Genomic DNA, 22,749 nt, shown 5'->3' on the forward strand with positions numbered 1-22,749 from the left:
GGATTTTGAGATCTGAGGGCCAAAAAAGGAGTTGCGTGTACAAAATGCTGCCCATTTTCTCATCTCTGACCAAGTACCTCTTCATACATACTACGTCTCACATTGGTCATCGCAATAGCACTTCTGTCAACTATCACCATTAGTGGGAATAGGTAAAGCAGTTGAGCAAACCTGTCCTTGTGGAGAAGAAACATGCCTACGGTTGCATGGGCCTCTACTGCCAAGTTGGGGAAAAGCAGTGTATGGTATAGCCAGTGCAAGTGCAGAAAAAAACCAGGACAAGCTCGTGTACAGCCTCTGGCCCTCCTCCCCTCCTCTGAAAAGTCAAATCTGCGGTTTACTGCTAACTACCAAACAAACAGTAGGTAAAGCAGGAATCCCACAAAAAATACCACCTCAGGAATTTTGCTTCTGGAGTAGGATTAAAAACAAATAAAGAAACCTCCAAACGTACAAAACTTTATAAAGCCTGAAATTCTCAAGACACCTGTTCTGAAATATTTTCTTAAGACAGATTCTTCTCATGGATTTTCATCATTCCTCCTCTCCTCCTTTGTGCATTTCTTCCTGCCACACTAATATTACCGTGACAGTTCAGTAAATTTTACAAAATACAAGAGGGATCATGTTGTTGAAAGCCCTTAACTCTGAGTACATCTATGCCCACAGGCTGCTGAGATAACTGGTGTAACAGGCAGAATTTTGTGTCTGAATCACATACGGTTTTAGCCTTCCTTCTCAGACAGAAATGCTGCAGGGTGGATACTACCTTAATCACAGTTTGGTGAGGTTCTTTTGCACACCAGTTGGACAAAAGTGTCAGAAGTAAGTTAGAAAAAGATTGCTGACTTTATAGGATCGCTGCTGTGTATCAGTTCCACTAGTCTTTTGTCCATAAGTTATGTCAAACAATTACTCCTTCAAGGCCACGTACACAACTCGGACGTCAACTGCAACCTCTAAGAGAGGTAGCACAACACATAATATATTATAAATTGAGGAAACTCCTTTCTCAACTTGTGAGCAAAATACATTCATAACACAGCTTTTATTGTCTGGACAGAGAACATAGCAACACAGTCCAGAAATGCTTTCTCTCTACAAATAATGAGAAAAATGCTAACAGACTTTTAAGATAGAGTATAGGTCAGCAACTTTGTTTATTTTTGTAATGGTTTAATTCACACAGAAAGTGCATTCGCATATGTCATAGAAATAATCTGCTTGCTGAAGTGAAGCTACAAGTGACTAGAAACATCAAAACCTTAGGCAACAACGATTTGATGTTGGCCCACTTCCTTGTTCCCAAAATAGCTAAATTCTACAGTAAACTCTTTATTATCTTTTGCTAGGAAAGACAATTTATTTCCTCAGCATTAAGGTAGTCTCAGTGGTCTATTATGTCTAGGACAGTATAAAGTTTATCCACATTTTGAAAATGGATTATTTTTCTTTTTGTTTAACTCTTCAAATGCTGCCTCCATATAAACGTCACTCTATAAATCCATGCATTTTGAATAGCATATTCAGTTCTGGTCTTCCCCTCTCAAAAAGGACGGAAAAGAATTTGAGAATGTTCAGCCTTTTCAAAGGCTAGCAGTTGGTTCAAAGGCCAGTTCAAAAGAAGGGATGAGAAAACTGGGACTCCTCTGTCTGGAAAAAAGAGATGACGGAAATGAGAGTATGAGGGAGATCTGTAAAGTCAGTATGGGCAAGGAGCAGGTGCCCACAAATCAGCTGTTCACTGCTCCCTCCAATACAAGGCCTAGGAGGCATCACAGAAAACAAAGAGGTGGAAGGATAAAAGACGAAACAAGACGACGTGGTTCTTCACGTAACATGCTGTGGAAATCCCTGTCAACAGCTCAGATGGGTTTAGAAGGACCGGACAAATTCATGGAAGAGAAATCTGTTGAAGACTGCTAAATCTTGTCACTTCTACAGAAAGTCCCTGAGACACAAATAACTGGCGGCTGAAGAGTTACTCAAGGCAAAGCATCACATGTACTTGCCCTGCTTTTCTTCCCTTCTACGGGCTTTTGCTTTTGGCTCCTGCGCTAGCTGGCCTTTTCGTCTGACCTCAAGACAGCTACTCATATGTTTGTAAAAAAGCAGATGGAGACATTTTACTTTTTGTATCTATCAGTATAAGCAGTATATCTAAGCGTGGTATCTTTTTACTACAGTTTGTGAATAGTTAATCCTCATTACAGAAGAAGAGTTACTACGAAAAAGCTCATGCAGATGAATTGCCATGAGAGAAATGTATTGTTAAAAAATAATTAAGATGTTGAATACTGTGTTCCTTGTTAGAATCCAGCTATTGACTCTGAAGCAGAACCTGTATGCCAATTCCAAAAAGACAACATTTTGGATAGTTAGTCAAGCTTGCTATTAGAAATGAATGATATTTGTTATGCAAACAGTAGGCACAGACATGAATCTCTTGCAGAAACTCATGTCAGTTTTCAAGTAGTTTTTATAAGATTTATGTCATCAGCTGCCTTTCTTAACATGAGTCTCTTTTGACTAGAATTATTCTGTAACGCAGAGCTCTTGCCTCAACATTATACAGATGAACAAAAGCATTACAGGATGTCAAAACATCACAAGAATTCTTTATATCAGGAGCAGAAGTCTAGTATTTAGCCTCCAGCAGGGTTGGCCTCTCTGATCCTGGGAACATCCAAGACGTAGTCTACTGAATACACAATAATAAGCAAAACTCTCAATTCAGAGGTGTAAAGTTACACCTGACACATGAGATGCGGATATCAGATATTCCTGCTTGGGGGGGAAAAATAAAAATCCAGACAAGCTTCTCTAACACATCTTGCAGAATGCATGACTCATTACCTGTAACTGAGTGACACAGGGAGGTCTGGCTGGCTGTCAGAAGCAGCGCAGATTAGAGCAGAAATGCAAGGGCTGGTAATGGTCCCCAGGTGATCACAAATAAGCTGAGGTTTGCTGGCACACGATGCAAACCGGCAGCCCTCCAGCTCTGGCACTACCTGTGCTACTGCTCACTGAGAGGTAAGGTACCGTATGCTTTGTCCTAAGCTTCGTGGGGACCAACCCACCCCACCCCTCCCACATGTGGACACACAGGAGGGACACTGAGACAGAGAAATATGTTCAGCCTATAAGAACCACGGTGGCACACAGAGGGCCCCAGAGAGGAGCGACTCACGGCTGGAGAAGCAGACCTGGTTTTTTTCCTCCTAGGGTTCTAGGATGTGCCCTTGGGGAAACTAGGAGCTGAGCAAACCACTCCAAGTTAGCACTGCAAAGACCATGACTTCAGCATGCGCAGCATTTACAGGAGAGCATCTGAGACCTTCTAAATAAACCATCAGTGAGCTTGTCCACAGGTGTGAGATTCTTGTCATTAGGGCAGGGAGCCTTTCCCTGAGTAACTGTCTAGAGCTGAAACTAACTCTGAAAAGTCCTAGCAAGGGCTTCGACTTTTTTCTCCAAATGCTTGTACAGAGCAGGGCAAGTGAAATCTCTAGTTAACCAGGATCCATTTTAATTTTTGGATGTCCATAGAGAAAGAAATAATATTAGCAACTGTGTTTCCATTACAGATAACAGGTAGAATGTGGGGGTTTTTTTTCTCTCTGGGGAAGAGGAAAGGGGTTGATGGCATCTTTTGCACAAAAACATCAGTAATCCAGTAGAGAACAGAATGATGATTTGAGCATTAAAGATATTAATGCATTTTTTCATTAAGAAGAAAAATAACCCATGGCATAAATTCAACTGCCCACTTTTGCAAGTAAAAAAGCTCAGGTTGAGACAATGTTGTGGTGGATATAGGCAATGGCAAGCGAGAAAATCCTGTAATTTAAAAATGCCATTTATGCATCTTTTTACTTCCAAAGACATCTTTATCCTGTGCAGCAATCCAGATCACATCAAGGTGAATTTCCAGTAGGATGCTATGGCTTAAAGAACATGTCATGAATACTTCATGTGCCCTTTAAATATCTTAGTTCCATCTCTTGAAAAGAATTATCCTTGCACAGACCAATGAATCTTGCATAGAAATTCACTGCTCTGATCTGCTTCCTTAGCTCCCAGTTTGAAAAGGGTCCAAATAACTTTGATCTAAGCATGTTTTCCCATCTAATCTCCAAAATGAAAAAGGTAACGTAATATTTTTCAGGTATTGTTAATCCTGTTTTGAGGCAGAGGGATGGATTACCTAATCAGAGTCTCTTCAAGATCCAGTATTTTTATTATTATCTTCAAACCTGGTTTTGCTAGCATCAGTTCCCCCAAAAGTCTTCTCTCATATGTATTTATGTTTATGTTCACTGAAGTAGCAGACTTCTGAGACTATGCAGAAGTAAAACATCCCTTACTATTGTTTGAGTTCAGGCCCTCTATATATCCTTTGCAAAAAATAACATTATGAGCCTTTTTAAGAAGGACCCATCTGCCAGCCTGTCTACAACATATTGATCCTGTGATGAAACTAGAAGGAAAACTGGAAAGAACAGAAACTGGTAGAGTGGCACAGTACACTCAATCTATAGAACGGTCTACCCTGCCCATGTCCTCACCTTAGAAGAAACATTATCTTTGTATTATCTACATTATCTTTGAGAGTGACCTGGCCTTGAGGGTGGGGACAAGCAGCAAATCTGGACTCAAGCCCAGCTTCAGGGCTGCCACGGCACATAAATAACAGATGCAATTCTGGGTACTTCTGCAGATTTGTCACTGCAAGGTCTGAGTATTTTCCAACACAGCTATGCCTGCTGAAGTGGAAAATACACTAGTATCGACAGTCACACGTGAGGGACTGTGACCCAAATATTCTAATGGGGTGTCCACAGAGCAGATTTGGGACCAAAGCAGGTTAGCTGTGCTGGTATGACATGCTGGCCAGTGTGACTGAGTTCTTGCATAACGCAACTACCTGGTGATCTTTACCTCACTGAGGTGTACCACTGGAGCACATCCAAAAGGCAGGAAGGGTCTTAGCATCAACAGATAATAGTACTGGTTTGCTTCACCAGAAGATAGACTGTCAGGGTATGCAGCTTATGACTTACTTTTAATGGTGGTCACAGGAACACAGAAATCACACCTACTCCGTAAAAGTAAACCTTTACATATAGAAGATTAAAATTAAAACTCAAATAATTAAATTGTCTGAGTGCATATCAAAATATTTCAGGAAAAAGCACGAGTTTAAAACCAGAATTAAGTGATTAAGTGAAAAGAAGGAAGAAATAAAACATGGTACTAGAATGACACATGGGACTCTAGAATCCTGAAAACTTGCAGCATCTTTAAAGCATCTCTCTGAAGAGAAGAATGCGAATTTGTAAGAGACCCTAAATTGACAATAAAAAGCTGCTGCAAAACTTATGTCTTACTTATGTAATCTGCATTACCGTATGTTTACAGAAGTTCTCTCTCTTGACATTTCAAGGAACCAGCCTTTTAGTGGCAAAGTCTTTCCTCAGCAGCATGAAGCAAACAGGCTTTTTCCTCACCCCACTCCCAACTTTGTTCCAGGCTTTTTTAAGTCACAGGTGACATAATTTGCTATCAGCTGCTACTGTGAACTCTAAGAGATTATTATGCTGCCCACTGATCTGCTATGTTAAAATGGCTAATTAAACACGCTGAAAAAGACTGTGATACCTCTGGAGATCCACCAGTGCAGTATGACATCCTATTTCATCTGAACAAGAAAAGGTTGTCTCAGGTTCTTGTCTTCCAACCAACACACATTTTCAAGTTCAAACCACATTATAGACTTATCACATGGTTGAAAAGAATTATCTTCAGTTGCCAGTATGGACATGCCATGCATATTCTAATGAAATACTTTGATATTTATATATTCCATTTCTATATTTACATTAAAAGAATTTTTTTTTAAGATTAATGGAAGTGAGAAGAGTGAGCACTGTAAGTGCACCTTTATGGATTTCACCAATGAAATATTGATTCCAAGAGAAAAACCCAGATCTTTAACCTAAATATCCTTCCATTTAGAGATGTAGTACAGGCTTTCACTTCCTTTTGGTACCAAAGTCAAGCTCTGTAAAGAGGGAATGGAATAATTGTGGGTACAGTGAGGAAGAGACAACCCCAGTAATTTTTTAAATTGAGTTTATCTACAGGCCTAAATCCTTTGATCATTTCTTTGCATTTAATGTAATAAAAAGTATTTAAGAAAATTTAAAGGGTGGGACCAGATCAAATGTCCCTCATCATTGGTACACTGTTATAACTATCCGAGGGTCTTCAGTGCCTGTTAAATACGCCTTATTCCGAGATCTGGAATTCCAACCCCGTGTTTGAACATATGAAGATATCCCAAAGACAGCTTGCTACTAAGGAAGCCAGAGTATGACTCTAGTTCTGGATCTTGGGCAAAGGAGGAAAATGGTTTTCAAAGTAGATTCTGCCAGTTGTTTGATGTGCTAAGTGATAAAAATTTAAGACACTTTTTATTGCTTTACCTCATTTAGTATTAAAGTATGAGCCATCTACCAGCACAAGGACTGGACTAGATGTCTATTCTGGTTCTTTCTAGTTGGCTTGCAGTGACTTGCCTAAAGAAGGCAAAGTGACAGGCTCCCTAGGCGAACTGAAATGAGACTTGCATACAAACAAGTTCAAGGCTTCTGACTCATGAATAAGATGAAGAATACGGTGGAAGCAATGGAGAAAAACAACGGAGCGATTTTCCCAAAAGAAATTAAAATTACGAAAGATGTTTTTTGCCTTACAGCCAAACCGACCGCTTTCTTACAAAAAGCATGCAACAGCAGAGTGGTAGCGAATATGTATGTGATGAAATAGTGTACCAAGGGTAATGATCCTCTCCTGCTTTTTTGTATGACCCTTCTCAAAGTAGCCAAAACTACTGTGTGGAACTTCTTCAATCAAAATCCACATTATGTATTACCCCAGTACAGGTAAAACAAGGTACCAGGGGCAGAAGTTCATCCAAGGGTACCACTTGTTGCCAACCCTGATTCTGACACACTAAATCTGCAGTGGCAACACAAGAGGAAGTTACTATTGATTTGTTCTGACTGCTTTGGAAGTGCAACCGCTTCCTGCTTCTCTCATCTTTCACATCATTAATTATCTTGAATGAGAGCAAGGTCTACAGACAAGGCTTGTTACAGAGAAAACTATATGACTGAACATGAGGTGACAGTACAAGAACATGACTACAGTACCACAGGATTAGCACAGGCAGATTATTTTGCCTTTTATAATGCCTCTGAAAGTATAATCAGTAATAACCATCTCTGACACACAGACCGGTTCTTTTCAGTTGTGAAAAGGAAAAGTAGAATTTGTAACCCTTTAGTCACTTCTCCATACTTTTTAATGAATACACACTTCGTGAAAATCCTGGATCACATATTTTTTAATTTACAGTCTTGGGCAGGAAAAAGACAGACTTCTGAATTCCTCACCATCTTAACCCAGTCCTCCAACAGTCCAGTCAACATGCTCACCCATGCAGTCTCATGCAGATCCACTAATTAAAGTTCTAGTCCTGCAACAGGCTCTCACAACAGTGACACGAGCCCTGGCAGAATGCGGAGCAGCAAAGATAGGCTCTAGCAAATTCTAATTCCAGCATGAGGTACAATGGATGGTGTGGTTTAGCTGTCAAATCAGTTCAGCAGAAGCTCTCCAAAGAAAAATTCAGCCCTCTGCAGAAAACAAGGTCAGTGATTCAACACTCAGTACACTTCCTCTTACTCAGTCCTAGCCAGAGCCTTGAAATGAAATGATAAAGAAAGGTTAGAAAGGTTACTTTCAACCTCGGTGCCCACATTTCAGAAGGATGTATCTGTCTAATGCAGTATCATAAGCCTAGGAGAACAAATAAAACACTATGGGATTCTTGACTTCAACTATAATTTGAATTTTTTGCTTAACTGGAAGGCTTTGAAACTGTGTTTCCACAGGCTATTTAAGGATTCTAGGTGTTCCCTAGACTCCCACATTCATTTCTGCTCAGAATAATCAAGCTCCTCTCAACACAGCTTCCCCTTTTACCTTCTGTCGCTGCTGAATGTTGCTCATCGTGTCTGGCTGAAACTCCAGTTTGTCTGTTCGACAAAGCTTCCAGTACAAAATAATGACAATCAGGAGCACCACCGCAACTGGGACTGCCACACCAACAATAATCCATAGGTTGCTATTCTGTGACTCTGAGGTGGACTCCTTCACCTTCTCCACAGCTGTGAAGTTAAAAGGAAGACAGCAATATTACATGGTTCTAGATTTTAAACCAAGGACACTTAAAGGTTACGTATTTTTATGTTCTTGTAGACGCTAGTTAAAGCATTTATCAGAAACCAGTTGCACACGACAGGAAATGTCATACCACTTATAAGTTAACGTATGTCATGCTCAGGAAGCATGGGGCAGGTGATCGATTGTCCTGGCCTACCTCCTTCTGAAGATGTGTGCTTAAAATATTAATGAAAATGCACTTCTGCCACATCATTCTGTAACCCAAAACTGAGCTGACATAGTGAAACAGGTCCAGAAAAATGACTTATCACTAACTGCAAGGCGAGAAGGATGTTCCAACATTATTGTCTGTTTCCTGCTTTAAGCAGTATTATCAGCTGTCTCTTCTTTTTAGTAATATATTTTGTTACCTTCCCCATCAATAATCACAGTCAATTTGAAATCAGTAAGACCCTCCTCCTCAAGGTGTATAGTTCTGCATTTTTTAAGCCTTTTTTCCTTTCTCTGTTTCATTGTGAGTCTGTGAGATCCTTTAGCTCCAAACAAGAAGAAAAAGCTACTGGAAAGTGTAATCGAACCAGTCGTGCTTGAAAACAGCAAACCGGAAGAATCAACAAAACCTTCATTTGCTCTGTTTTGCATAGTGGTTATATGTACGACTAAAAACTATAGCAGTAATACATTTCTAGTCAAACTGATGCACTTCCTTAAAATGACATTTTCAAGTTAAAAATAATATTTCTATGCCAACTTATTTTTATATAACATTTTATTAATAGCCATTCTAATGATGAACCTAGACATTAAAGGAATATATTATAATTCTTATATTTTATACATCTGACAGCTCATTTATAACATTACATTTTCTGTTATAAAAATAACCTTTTTTATCTAGCTTCTTCCAATAAGAAGAAACATGTAAAAAATTTCTACGATTCTATGCGTCTTAAAAGAACTTTCTAATAATATGTCAAAGATAACAAGTTTCAACATGCAGGACAAGCTAAAAACACTCATGAAGTTTGTTCAACACTTATTTTTGTAAAGGGAATTTATTCTTGCAACTTTTTACATTTCTGTCTAACCAGCATTACAGTCCATTAACAGATATTAAGCAGAGGTATATGAGCTTCTGACCTATCTTTAAACCACTGTTTTAATAAGGGACAAAATTTAGAAATGCATCGAGATGGTGCCATTATTACTATTTTCTTTCTTTCTGCAGAGAATTTTAAAAATCAGACATGTTTGTTCTATTGGCAAAACACTCTGTGGGAGAACGTAACTCATACCTCCATATGGCAGAGAAAACGGAAAAGGTAATTAAGCATTCCTATCAACGAGGTATTTTGTAGATCATATACATGTCTGTTACTGTTTTAAAATACTTTGAAGTTTCTTTCCTAATCATAACATAGAATTTTGAGAAAGTCTTCTGCCTCGCTCCCTACCACAAATTATTTATATACCAGCCTTCCTAAATAAAGCCATTATATGACTTTATATGACCTGTCACTTTTATTCGGATGTGTATCTAGTAAAAGACCGCATTACTCTTATATTGTCTTTATTAAAAGATAACATTACTTATATATGACTGATGGACAAACAAATAAAAACAAGGTCAACTGTATTCGGTGGAGAAAAGAAACTATTTCTTTTTGCTTATATCCTCCAAAATGCCCAAATTAGCATTAGCCTACATCTTTCACTCACAGAAACGATAATTCAGACAAACAAAAAATAGTGACTTGTATTAAACTTCACTGCCACTACTCAGCTAAAGGAAACACCCATTTCGCACTGACGCTCTCCCATTGCACAATCGTGGGTTTTGTGCAAGTTCCTGGACAAGATAAGGTGCACGGAAATACTGGACTAGCAGAAGGAGATGAAAATGTCAAGAAGGTATCTAGTTAGCACAGTATTTTTCTACCACAAGCACTGAAGTGAATGCAGTGAGGCTTGCACTTAAGGACTTGTTGCAATTCTAAGCTCAGCAGTCCTCAAGAAGCAAAGCAATATCACATAGCTCACTGTCAGACTGCTAAAAGGTATTTCCTCAGGACTGTCAAAATTGCAGCATTCCAAGAATGAAACACTGCAACAGTGGGCACTATGCACTGCCATGATCTAAAAATTAACGTCGCCCTTCCTGTTTCTCTTTGCTGGCATCAGTGTGGATTTGATAGAGCTTACGCTGTGCAACGGTGCCCTCAATGCGGTATCCAAGGATGATTGCAGCCCGCTGGATATCAACTCTGTTCATCAGATCTGAGCACTTCAGAGCACTGAGCCTCTCTCCATCTTGGTCCTCCACAAAATAGATCAGCTCCACAGGGTTATCAACACCAACTAACCGTGACACGTTCACGATCTGAAAGGAAATTGGAAAGCTTTTATATTTTAAGTTGTATTTATCTGGTGTTTCAGTCCTTACCCTCTCTCCCCCTTCTTTTCGCAGGGCCTGGACCTTAAGGACACTTATCTAAAAAGAAACACTTGGAACAGCCTTGCCAAGATGGCATCAGTATCTGTCTTAACTATCACTGTGTGCAACCCTTAGTGCGTAAAAAAATTCCACCTTGTATTATGATGTAGAAATACAATTGCTGTTAAATAAAATCCCACTATCTGTGAAACCAAAGAATATAATATTATACTAACCATATAACTGCTGCAAACTGGTACATTTTGGAAATTGTCAATATCAGAGAAGTCTGATGGGAAGACATGCTGCGTGTAGTAATCCAAAATACTGTATGCAGCAAAGACAACATACACACAGGCTAGATCTCTCATCTGAGAAGAGCTTAAGCAATGTTGGGCAAGCGTAGATACACAAAGCTAATACTCAAGTAATAGTAATTTGTTTCCAAACTAAAATTAATGATATTTTCACCTAATACTTATATAAAGGATTCTGAATAGCAGTCTTCCAGGGGAAGACAACATTGCTGGAATAACGCATCGGTGTCTAATTACACAAGCACTATTCAAGTGCTCCAGGGCCCTGGGAAATTTACAGAAATATCTATTTTGTAACTGAAAAGAAAATTTCCAGGGAAGTGATCCCCTTTGTAATACATTTTTATGGCAAACCTGAAGTTTCTGGTTTTTTCCTATTTATTTCATGACGATGTCCAGATCCAACACTGAAGAGAACTGCTTTCACTCTAAAGCTGCAAACACCATACCATCCTGGCAGCCTCTGCTGATTTTAGCATTTGTCAGTTAGTAGTAGCCACAGAAGAGGTTAGTGTGACTGTGCTTTTCCCTTCTCTAAATACCTGCTTTGCTCTGTTATTCATAACATGCCTCTCTCTGTTCCAGTTTTTCCAAATGTTAAGCAGCTACACAGGTGAATATTCTGCTAGCTTCAAATAGAATTGTTTGCTACTCTTCAACAAAAGCACCTGCGCAGTCATCTTCACCCTCCAAACAGCTCCCCTGGCATCCACCTTTCTTCAGGAAGGAATGTATTTGATGCTGTGGGAAGCAATTCTTCCTTCCTACTTCTAAAGACATTAATAACCAAAAGAATGCATGCTATGAGGAAGGCCTGTAGATACTAACCACCAAACATCTACATTGTGTATGAGAATCACGTAACAGCTTTGAATTCCTGTAAAATTAAATCTCGTATATAATAACTCTTCTCTGTTTAACCACTTATATGTAATGGTGAGTTCAACCTAGAATTAGGTCAAACAAATAGTAGGAGGTATTCTATCATGTAAACCAGAGTTTGAAGAGCTCTAGAAGGAATTGCCACAAATAGAGCAATATATTTAGCTTCCTTTGGGATTATCCTTTACTATGAAGTACATATTTAATAAATTAGCATTTCAAACACTGCCTATAGGCTGAAATTAAAGCAAACACACAAACGTTTGCATGTCTGAGGCTTACAAAAGCAAAACTTTATATTGTTTCCTTTCCTAGTTTCCAACAAAGCAATCATGTTGAAAGCAAGCAGTGCAATGTTCTAGCTCAACAGGGCTGATGTTCTGGTCTTTGGGGACATCAACTCAACATGTCCAAAAAAAGCATTTCCTAGGAGTGGCAACAGCAAGGTATATAATGAAAAAGACAAAAAAAAAAAAGGCAAAAAAAGAACGAACAGTTTTATGGAAGTCTTCTAGGCCAAATCAACTGAAAGCAAAGAATAACATTCAACATCAGTCACATTTGATGCAAAAACTGGAACACCTACAAATAGAGCAGAAAAATGTGCAACTATCTGAAACACAGTAAGACCTGCTAGCAGGACCCATTAACCAATGCTGCTTCTCATCCTGAATGCTATTCACTCTTCTACCAGCTAAGCAGCATCCGATCCCTAACTGAAGGGAGTATCGATAAATAAGGTTCCAACACACATATTGAGCAGCTGTAAGGCTGAATCTGGTTTCACGGAACCCAGATGTATCATTAGTTAACAAATGGCCACAGCTTCGTATTTCTGCTTCAGCTGGGCTGCCTTCAGCACAGTCTGGTCTCAGTGCAGGGAGCAGCGGGGAGTACGGACGGGCATCTATTTTCAGCAGGGATGAACCCCTCCTAAGCAGCACTTAACTCATACGGAGAGCAGAGGAGTTCAAAGGCCACATGGGACTGAAAGTCAATAGGTTGTTCATTTAATTTTATGAAATCCCTCTGTGTGTAGAAAAGCTAGAGAATCAGAGAAATTTAGAAGATTCTTAACTGAATGGTTGTAGATTTTATAGTGTTGTGGAGCATCCAAGAAGTACTGTACCCTGTTTGCCTGAAAATAAGACAGGGTCTTATACAATTTTTGCTCCAAAAGATGCTTACTTTTTACATGTATAGCTGCCTGGACACTATTTAAATTGACTTTTTTAATTGACTGTAAGTAGGGCTTATTTTTGGAGTAGGTCTTACATTTCAAGTATATTTAAAAAATCCTGAAAAATCACGCTAGGACTTATTTTCAGGGTAGGTCTTATTTTTGGGGAAACGGTAATTATATGCGTGTTATATACAGGGTTAACAGTCAGAAACTGGCTGAATGGGTTAAAAAAGGAACTACTCCACAGCTGCCTTTAGAAAGGGCAGAGAGGAAGGAGGACAGATTCCAAGTTGCCCAAACTGAAACAATACAATTTTAACACAGAATTTAAAACAACAGTGTATGGCACCCTATGCTGGGGAAAAGGGATGGGTGAGAACAGTCAAAGTGGAGATGCGAACCAGCAACCGGAGCTATTTCAGCACAGTCTTGAGAACATGGGTACGAACAAGAAATTGTTTAGTGGAGGATGGAGGTGCAGGCTGCTGTTGACGAACTAAGCTCACTACTTAAGGCTAAGTTTTATCTGAAAGAATTCATTCTGAATACACGGTATTTTATGACTCCTCACACCATACTGAGGGAAGCTGCAGACAAGATTTCAAATCGGAGGGGAGATGGTTATGGATTTCTATTTTGGGAAAGCTGATGGCTGAGCAGGGTATTCTTGGTGTGACTACAAAACAACTAGACGTGTACATTAACACAACAACGGTGACAATATCGGTACTTCAGTTTTCATCACTGTCACACCAATTCTTATTTTTTTTTTAAACTAATATCCGAGTTTGCTGCAATACAGAAAATGGCACACTGGATCTGAACAGTTTTTAAGTCTGTTTATAAAATTGAGGTGCACAGACACTGTGTCCATTTTTTAGTTTCTGTATACTAAGATTTGTGCCATTTTGCTCCAAATTATCCTCCCTGGGCACCTTCAGATTGGTTTTGTCTCATATTTTACAGAGGTGTCGCTGTCCTCAAGAGTGCTAAGAATGCAAGCAGAGGCAGAAATGGTATTTTCCAGGCTCCCAGCAATGCGGCCCATGTGTAAGGAAGTACTTAAGCATTTTGCATTTATACTTTGGCAGTGAGGGATGACATAGGAAGGGAGGAGATACGAGAATTTCAATACATGGGAGGCAGAAAATGAAAAAAAAAAAAAAAAAAAAAAACCACCAAGAAAAAGAAAAGACGAATTCAACTTCTGTGTACATAAATGATACCATCTTTGTTGATACTAGATGTGCATTTAACCTCTACAGAGTAAAGGCTTAACGGTGTTCAGGTGTCAGTAAATTTAATTTTAAAAGTGTTTTCAAGAGAATATCATAGGTCAGTGAACGCAGTTGTCTTGGCAACCCAATCTAGCTCATAATTTGAAGCAGGGAAATCCAGGTGGTGGACAAGCTCGCGAGGCGTTTGCAGCGTGTTAGTCAGCCCGTGGGGTGTCCCTGGGTGAACTGGTTCAGGGTTTTGAAGGCATGAGTGTTACTTAGAAACAAGCGAACACACACATACACAATCTCCAAAATGAATGTACGAGGATTATTTTCCTTTTTTTCACTACGTTCATCCCCTAGGGAAAAAAATAATCAAAAAAGTTTGTGCTTTCTGCCTTATTAAAGTAGGATTTTAGTGTCCAGGCTATTGAGTCAAAGCTGTACTGCGGTCTGAGCGGTTCAGCAGACAACGCAACATGAAACACATGTGGAACAGGCATCATGCGTAACCTGTCCCGGCTCTGAGAAAGCTCCCACAGGAACCTGGCGGGACAGAAATGGTGGTGCCAGCTGCCTCCTCAAGGGCGCCGGCTGGAGCCGGACAGGACAGCGCTTGTCATGGCACCAAACACTTGCCCGCTTTGGCGGACCCTCCTCCCGCTGAGCTGAGGAGACCACTAAGTGAACTGAAGGCAACGCTGAGGGAATCTCCTCTGCTGGCTTGCGGAGGCTTGGCCAGCCAAGAAATTAACAGCTTGCCAAAACAGGGGTAGGAACAGGCTGCGAGCAACATGACAGAGGGGCCGGTGTCTGCCCGGTGCGGACATCAGAAGGGTGAAATTCCTCTGAGGAAAAAGTGAAGCAGCAGCAGTCCCCAAAAGCTCCATTTAAAACCCTAAAAACTCCCAGCAGGACTGGGCCTCTCCTCAGATTACACACTCGGGAGAGATACATAAGCTGTCGGTAGAAAACCAGGAGAATGAACCTCTTTGCCCTAATGAAAAGCTCAATTCAGTCATTATGTCCCCTCATAGCTACTATAATACTTCCTCACACATTACAACTGCAGTGCTGCTTAACACGCTCTTTAAATCAGAACATCGGGGTTTTTTGTCACTTAGTAGGACCACCTCTTCGCTTTCTATTAGGTTCAAAAGACCAAGCAGGCTGAAATGACAGAAAACTAATTTTTTTTGTATTAGCTCCTTGTATATTTTTAAACTACAATTAAACCATTTAATTCCTCAAAAAATTGAAATTTGAATTATTACGGTAAACTATTGACAAAATATAGCATAGGGCCTAGCCTCTGCAGATTCAATTCAAACTAAATATGTACCTTCAAATTTACAGCAACAGCAGATACATATTAAAAAAATAGATATATAAACGTGAAACATTAATATAAGCATCACACAGAAATCAATGGAACTATCTCACATACAGCAGTCAGGTGTGAGGCTTCACAGTTTTTTTGGTATGTAATGGTTATAAACTTTTTTCCTTTTTTTTTTTTTTTTAAAAATCATGAAGTGCCACCTGTCAACAGTGCAGACAGACAAACGGGAGGGGAAAGCATAGTGTTTGGGCACCCTAGGTAGTCCAAAGCTCTTACTCAAAGTGTTTAGCTTTAAAGACTATTTTTTAACATTCTTAGATCATAACACATGCCTCGAGAAATGAAATCTAAACCTGACAAGGTATCGCTTCTATTTTCTTAGTATGTGAAAGGAAACTAATATGCCTGTTGTAACATTCACAAATAATTGCTTCACCTTCTGACCCACAGTCCTGATTTTCCACAGAGCTTAGAAATGCCACATTTCAATACACTATAAATATCTTTCGCATCAGGAAGAACTCTGGTCTATAGGGGCTCCACACAAGTGAAATGTGTGCCTAGTCTTCTGTGGATATATGCATGTCCTGTTAATAAAAGTATCCAACACGTTAGTGTTGCTGGCAGTTCCTGTTCTAATTTTTACTTCATTGTGACCTACTATCACAGCAGTCGCTGGTTTGTGTGCAAGAAATATGAGAAAATCCAAATATAATGCACAAAAAACATCAATAGCTCTCCCTGAAGACACAAACACGTGCATGTATACAAAACACTTCAAACATAGCTTATAAACTTGGCTATGAGGAATAAAATTAGCAGCAAGCAGTAAAACTAAAAGGTTCATTGCAAATGACCATGGATCAGATCCTCCACTGACGGGGCAGCATCCTTGAAAGAAATTGTCCTCCCCTCAGGAGTCCGCTGCCAGGCACATCGCTCCAGCTGCACACAGCAGCCTCTAAGGGTGTCTCACCCAACACACGTGAGCATCCTGCCAAAGTAAGCTGCCAAGAAGCTGTAGTACCTGATGGTACCTACCATGCTCATGCAGGACAGCAGGACACCTATCGCAGACATCTAGCACCAAGGTTATCTCCTTCAGCCTTCCACATCTCCTTCATTACAGCGCTGACCTCATCTAACACCATGGGCTGTGAGCACCTAGGGAAGCCCCGTGTTATGTGGGATGTTATGATGTGCTGACCATAACTAAGAGAAGCCTCCACTGCCCAAAGACAGCAGTTTGCAGACTCTTTGCACTTAATTAAGTGGTATAAATGAGCAGCGCCACTGTTTGGAACATAAGCTGAAGACATCATTTTTATCTCCCAGTAAGTAAAACAAAGTCATAAAAAAAACGCTGTATTTTCACTTTCTGAAATACTTTTCTTCAGATAGAAAGGACTGCTTGTAATTTTGTGCATACAAAAATAAATTACCTGAGCTTTATGTAAAATCATAAAACCGTAATCTACACATACACATTTTATAGGCTGTGGTCTCTTTGCTAGTAACATAAGGAATATTTATTTAATTTATATGCAAAGGGAGGACTGAGGCATAAAGAACAAATTGCAGTAAGAGGTGTTGGGAATACAAGATGTGAAGCAGACATCTATTTACAGCAGTTCAAAGATACACAAAAGAAAAATAAAGTTGAATCTCTGTTACTAAAACAGATGTTTCTGAGACAGGAAAACAAAAGTAAGAAAATTCCAACATCTGGAAATTTAAGTGGTAGCAAAAATGCAGGATTAAATTAAATAAAGATATTAGGTCTGAACTACTAGAAAGGCATCTGTGAGGTAAAACAACTGTAGATGAATTATCAGGAAAAAGTAGTTCTTAAGAAGATGAGCCATTAAAAAGTATTTTGGCTTTCAGTTTGTTGAACTAACTAGAAAGAACACATGTGAGAATTTAAAACTTAAAATTAAATATCCAAGTCTTCCTGGACATAATGTGAATAATTCCACCTGTGACAAAACAATAAAGCAGCACTGGAATCCAGATAGCAGAAGCTGCAGTGTGTACAAAATTTGCCATGATTAATCATTCTTACATGAAAGCCATTCCTGTGACCAGGAGTACTGTCAAAATAGGCAGTTAAGGGGTGGAATATACTACTCTACTGCTGCATCAAGCTGCACATGATTCTATTTCATATTTCTACACCACCACCAAAATGCCACAGAGAGCTGTGAAGTAGCTGTTCCAGAGTACTTTTTTGACTGACATGACTATCCTGTCTCCTTTTGCTAGGCAGCTCATGCAAATCAGACAAGATAGCAAGTTTTGAAATCAGGATGTTGGTAAAATAGTTTTCAATATTGTTTTTAAGAAGTCACCAGACACTTAAAATACTCAGTCATTTCCATTTGTTACGTTTAGCTTTAAAGACAACAAGGTATCCAAAAGAACCATATTTTAGGTGCAAAACACAAGCATCAACTAGCTAAATGTGTTACGTGCTTTTGAGTAATGTTTCTGAAATCAAAACCTAGACAATATTCACTTATTCAATAATTTATTACCCTTTATTTCTTCCTCTGACTTTGAGCTCTTAATACCTGCACAATGTTGCTGCCTGCAAAACTGGCTCGTCTCCATATCCGCCCTCTGACCAAAGCCTCGTTTAACAGGTGAGCTAGTTTCCGTTCCATCTCAGCCTGAAACACTTCCTCCTGAATTCGCTGGTCGATGACACCCAAGAGAACTACATTGCAGAGAAAGTAACCCAAGAACACAAATGAATTAGTAAAACTTTTCACTGTCTTTTCTGCAACTTCAATTACAAGCTTTGAGTCACCCTGTGACAGCTCGTGGACAATTCAAGAGCAGCTGTGTTCATTTGGGAATACTGCCCAATTCAGCTGGAGATTATGTGCTGGAAAAGAAGACATCACCTGGGAAAAGGTCAAAATAAATCAATCAATAAATAAATAAAATTAGCGCAGAGTGCGTTTTTGGAATCTCAACTAGATTAGAAAGACCCAGGATATTAAAGAAACAGTTTTAATTCTCAAAAAATATAAACTTGTGAGCATTCAATGAATTGTTCCAAACCAAATAAAAGAGAAAATCCAGTCTAAATTGTCTGCTGCAACTACTTTCAGTCAAAATGTTGTGTTTGGAAGTGATATGGAGGTGAAGATGGGCAAGGCAAGGGTTCAGAATCAAGGAGAAAAAGTACAACAGCAGCACGTGAGTGAAGCTGTGTATTCCAAGTGCACCTTCCCTCGATAAGATAAAGATTAACAAGAATGCCAATCATAGCACAAAAACCGTGGTTAGTAGCCCTGCCTTCTTCATTTCCCAACCCCATGTACACTGGGTCAGCTGGGGCAGCTAATGCTGAGAGGAATCCCTGAGGAACAACACATAGGAAACATGAAAAAAGTGTGGGCCTTTACTAACAAGACGGTATCTGGTAAAAGAAAAGTGGAGTTAATGGAGTGAGTCATTCAAATGACATAATTAAACAACCCTGAAGGATGGTAAACCAGCTCACCACTGACTGCAGAAAAATAACTCATTTTTCATTCCTGTGCCTCTCCACTAAAATGGTTTCTAATATTTCAAAAGTCCCTTTTTTCAGTAAGTGTTTTGATGTCTATTTTTTTTTAAGTGGTGCTTAATAAAAAGCCATCCAATTAGATAATATCAATTAAATATAGATTGAATTTTTAAGACAGAAATATGAAAACTACTTTCTCCATTAAAAAAATTTCACTCCACATGTCAGGAAAAGGAAACCTTTGCATGATTTCTCACAGAGATCAACAGCATTCGTCTTCTAAATTCAATCGCAGCCTAAGTATCTCAGACTTAAATAGCAAAGTAAATAGACAGTAGCCTAAGGCTACTATATACAGCAAGTAGAAGACTGTTCTTGCCTGTGTCTTCAATTTCAGTATCAATGCATTATGCTTAAGAGCATTGTACAACTGAGAGGGACAGCTACAGAGAACAACTGCATTTCCCCATATTTTATGACTATTGGGATACATGCACATACATATGGGTAATCTAATGTTAAAAACTTTTATATGCATAAATTCTATCTTTTTTCCTACATCATGATTCATTACCCTTACAATACAACATACAGACTGAAAGGACTGACCCAGCCAAAGTCTACTTTTTCATCCTAGGCTGCCTGCAAGAACTGGGATTACAAAAAAATTCCTCTGCAGCAGAAATGGTGCTGCAATTGGCTTTCAAAATCTTACAGTCAGGAAGTTTAGCAAAACCCAAAGGGACATGATATTTGAGCTGCAAGAACCCTCCTCTTACTGCAGGATCTAAAAGAACTTCCACTAATGGACAAAGCAAACCTAAGGCTGAGCAAGAGAGGGTGGAGGCATGACCAAAAAAGTCAACATAAATCTCTAAGGAAGGATGACATTGGATGTGCGATACACACATGTAGTTTCATGTTATTGAACATGATCTGATTTTCTTCATTTTTATTCTTTAAAACAAACTGTATGGGATTCAGAAACTAAGTTGCAACTTGGTTTCCTGCCTAAAAAGTAAACTGAGTCACTGGTGAGAGGAGACAGGGATACCTGAAAAAAAGAGTAGGTCTTTACAACTGGTAAACCACAGGTGGTAAAGTTGTGGGAAGAAAAAAGTGTATCCAGTGGGGCATCTGTGCTCTAACAGCAAGTTTGGTAGGCACAGCCTGGTCACCGTTCAGGCTTTCTGCTTAAAAGCAGGTATGAACTACAGTGCGCAGGCAACCCCAACAGCCTTTGGGCATCTAAATGTGACAGCTCAACTGTGCCTGTGAATTATAGAGCAAAACATCCAGAAGACGTGGGTGGGAGGGATCTGCTGTGAATGAATCAGAAGAGATCAATGAAATGTGCTGAAACTCTTTCAAGTACTTGCAATATATCTATTTTCATTCTGGTTTATTCCTGGCATGTTTTGGTTAAAAGTGCCACACAGATAAAATTTTAATTTTCACTTAAAATAAAAACCTAAAAATCAATGTGGTATACTGACAGCATACAGAGTAGACACTTTCTGCCTGACAGTGTAAGTTGTCTCACTAAGAATGAATTGCTTATTGACACAAACTACTTTGTGCGCATTATCAAGGAATTGCAGGGGTTCGTGCTAGACCCGGGAATAACATTTCCCAGATTTTCCAGGTCACTAGGCCTTTGGGTTTAGAATTTATTCATCTCAGACTCATAAAAATGTAGCACCCCATAGCTATCAATATTTACGTAGGCTAGTTACCCTGCTAACAAAAACAATTACACTCTTACTTACTCACAGAGACTGTACGTACCTGTTCTCACCCAGGAAGATTTCATCAACTGAGACACATTAAGCTTAGGATAATGAAAGGCTGAGGAAAAAACAGAATGGAGGGAAAACATCCGTAAGAACAGTATTGTCAACACCATACACAAAAAAAGAAGCCACTTTATAATTTATACTGTCAGTAAGCATCTTATTTACACAGATGTATTACTACTCCTGAGGCTGTGCAGACACAACAGTAAGGAAAATGCTCTGAAAATCCACCCCCCAGTTCATCTCTGCACAAAAAGAAGCTAACTGAAGCAGTCAGATTTATTACCTGAAAGATTTCAAGCTGCTGGTACTGAGGTCACTGCTCCTAGAAATTTAAAAGCTCAGTGTCTGAATTGTGGCTCTTTCTGAGCTAGCTGCAGGATCACACGTGCTCAAAGGGCAAGGAGGCAACTCACGAGCACCTCAGAATGAAGGTGAGACCTTCTCTGAAGCAGAAACAGCATGGAAATACTAAATGTAAAGCAAAAAACTAAACACATCTGATTTGTGTTCCAGACTTGTGCAGGGGAAAGCATTTAAAAAACACCACCTTGATTTTTTTTTTTACAAAAATCACAAATAAGTGCATGTAGAAACATTGCTGTAGACAAATCTCATGGCTTTTGTGTTTGGCTTGGTGGCTCCAAGCTTAATTTCTCAAATTTTCCAAAAAAAAGCTCTGCTCCAGCATGAAATCCTTGCCTCGGTGAAATAAATGAAGTCCATCTCTACTGACTTCAGTAGGGATAATATTTTTCCCAAGGATTCCACTGGAGAGCAGTAAAGACATGTCGGGAAACAAGAGAAGATGGGGGCTGGGCCAACACTTTCCTCAAGGGAAGTCTTAAGCTTCGCTATGTCAATAAGGAAAATAAATGATCTTAACTTTATCAAAATATTTAATCCAGATGCAGTTTGCTAAGCATTATACAAAGGTTAATTTTTAAACCATTTCATGGATAGAAAGAATGCAGCACATAACAATTAAATGACCTGGCCCATGCTAGATCTAGAGTAAAGATGTTTTGTCTTCAGTTGTAGAATAGTTTGCCACTATTGCATGTTTCAGAGAAATAGAAAATTACCATTTTTCTGAATTAATTATGCAGTAATTTGTAGAGGAGCTGACCTCCGTCAGTGTAACTAAAAACTGATTTTATGCCTCTTGAAAAACTTATTATTTTTTTGTTAAGACAAGAGCAAAACAGTCACTAGTTACGTTGTACCTTTTATTTTCATAGACTTATAAATAGTCCTATGGAAAAAAATGAAAAACTTGGTTATTCCAGCTTTATTTCAATAATAGTACCACTAGACTCACAAGAACCACCTGGGAGGTACTTTGTGACTTACTATTCAGAAGAGTATCAGAATGTGGTCCTTTATTCTGAACAGGAGACATCATCCCTCTATACACTGACCAAGATGCATCAAATTTCCAAAACTTTCAGACACACAAAAAGCACCTCACAGTATATTTAAGCAAACACACTTATTTTTGGCATACTGCTACACGATTCTTCTGATTGTAGCTTTTATATTGGAGTTCTATTTACTCTGGTCATGCAATTGCTTACTTCAATTTAGAAATACGACCTGAACAAAAAAGTATAAACTAAACCGCATCTGTTGTTTTTTCCAAAGCATGGAAAGAGCAAGATAAGAAAATCAAAAACCTTCCAATAGCCATAAAGTTTTGAACTGCCAGCACTTGCGAGTTTTTTCTTCTTTAAACCAAAATAATGTTTTGCCTCAATACTTAATGTGCTCTTCACACTTTTTCTAATTAGTACTTGAAA

General features: G+C 39.1%; 1 protein-coding gene across 3 annotated transcripts in view; it reads right to left on the bottom strand.

Annotated features, from left to right (window-relative positions):
* Positions 1-22,749, bottom strand: part of KIAA1549 (KIAA1549 ortholog) — a 148,340-nt gene that overhangs the window by 35,717 nt on the left and 89,874 nt on the right. For all 3 annotated transcript variants that reach the window (XM_065653319.1, XM_065653328.1, XM_065653335.1), the window contains exons 7-10: positions 20,943-21,002; positions 18,208-18,353; positions 10,459-10,636; positions 8,056-8,240 (exon numbers count right to left, since the gene is read on the bottom strand). In XM_065653319.1, coding sequence (XP_065509391.1) covers positions 8,056-8,240; positions 10,459-10,636; positions 18,208-18,353; positions 20,943-21,002 — 569 coding nt within the window. The remainder of the gene's footprint in view (positions 1-8,055; positions 8,241-10,458; positions 10,637-18,207; positions 18,354-20,942; positions 21,003-22,749) is intronic.

Source organism: Caloenas nicobarica, chromosome 1, assembly GCF_036013445.1.
Source record: "Caloenas nicobarica isolate bCalNic1 chromosome 1, bCalNic1.hap1, whole genome shotgun sequence".
In the NCBI taxonomy this organism is placed as follows: domain Eukaryota; kingdom Metazoa; phylum Chordata; class Aves; order Columbiformes; family Columbidae; genus Caloenas; species Caloenas nicobarica.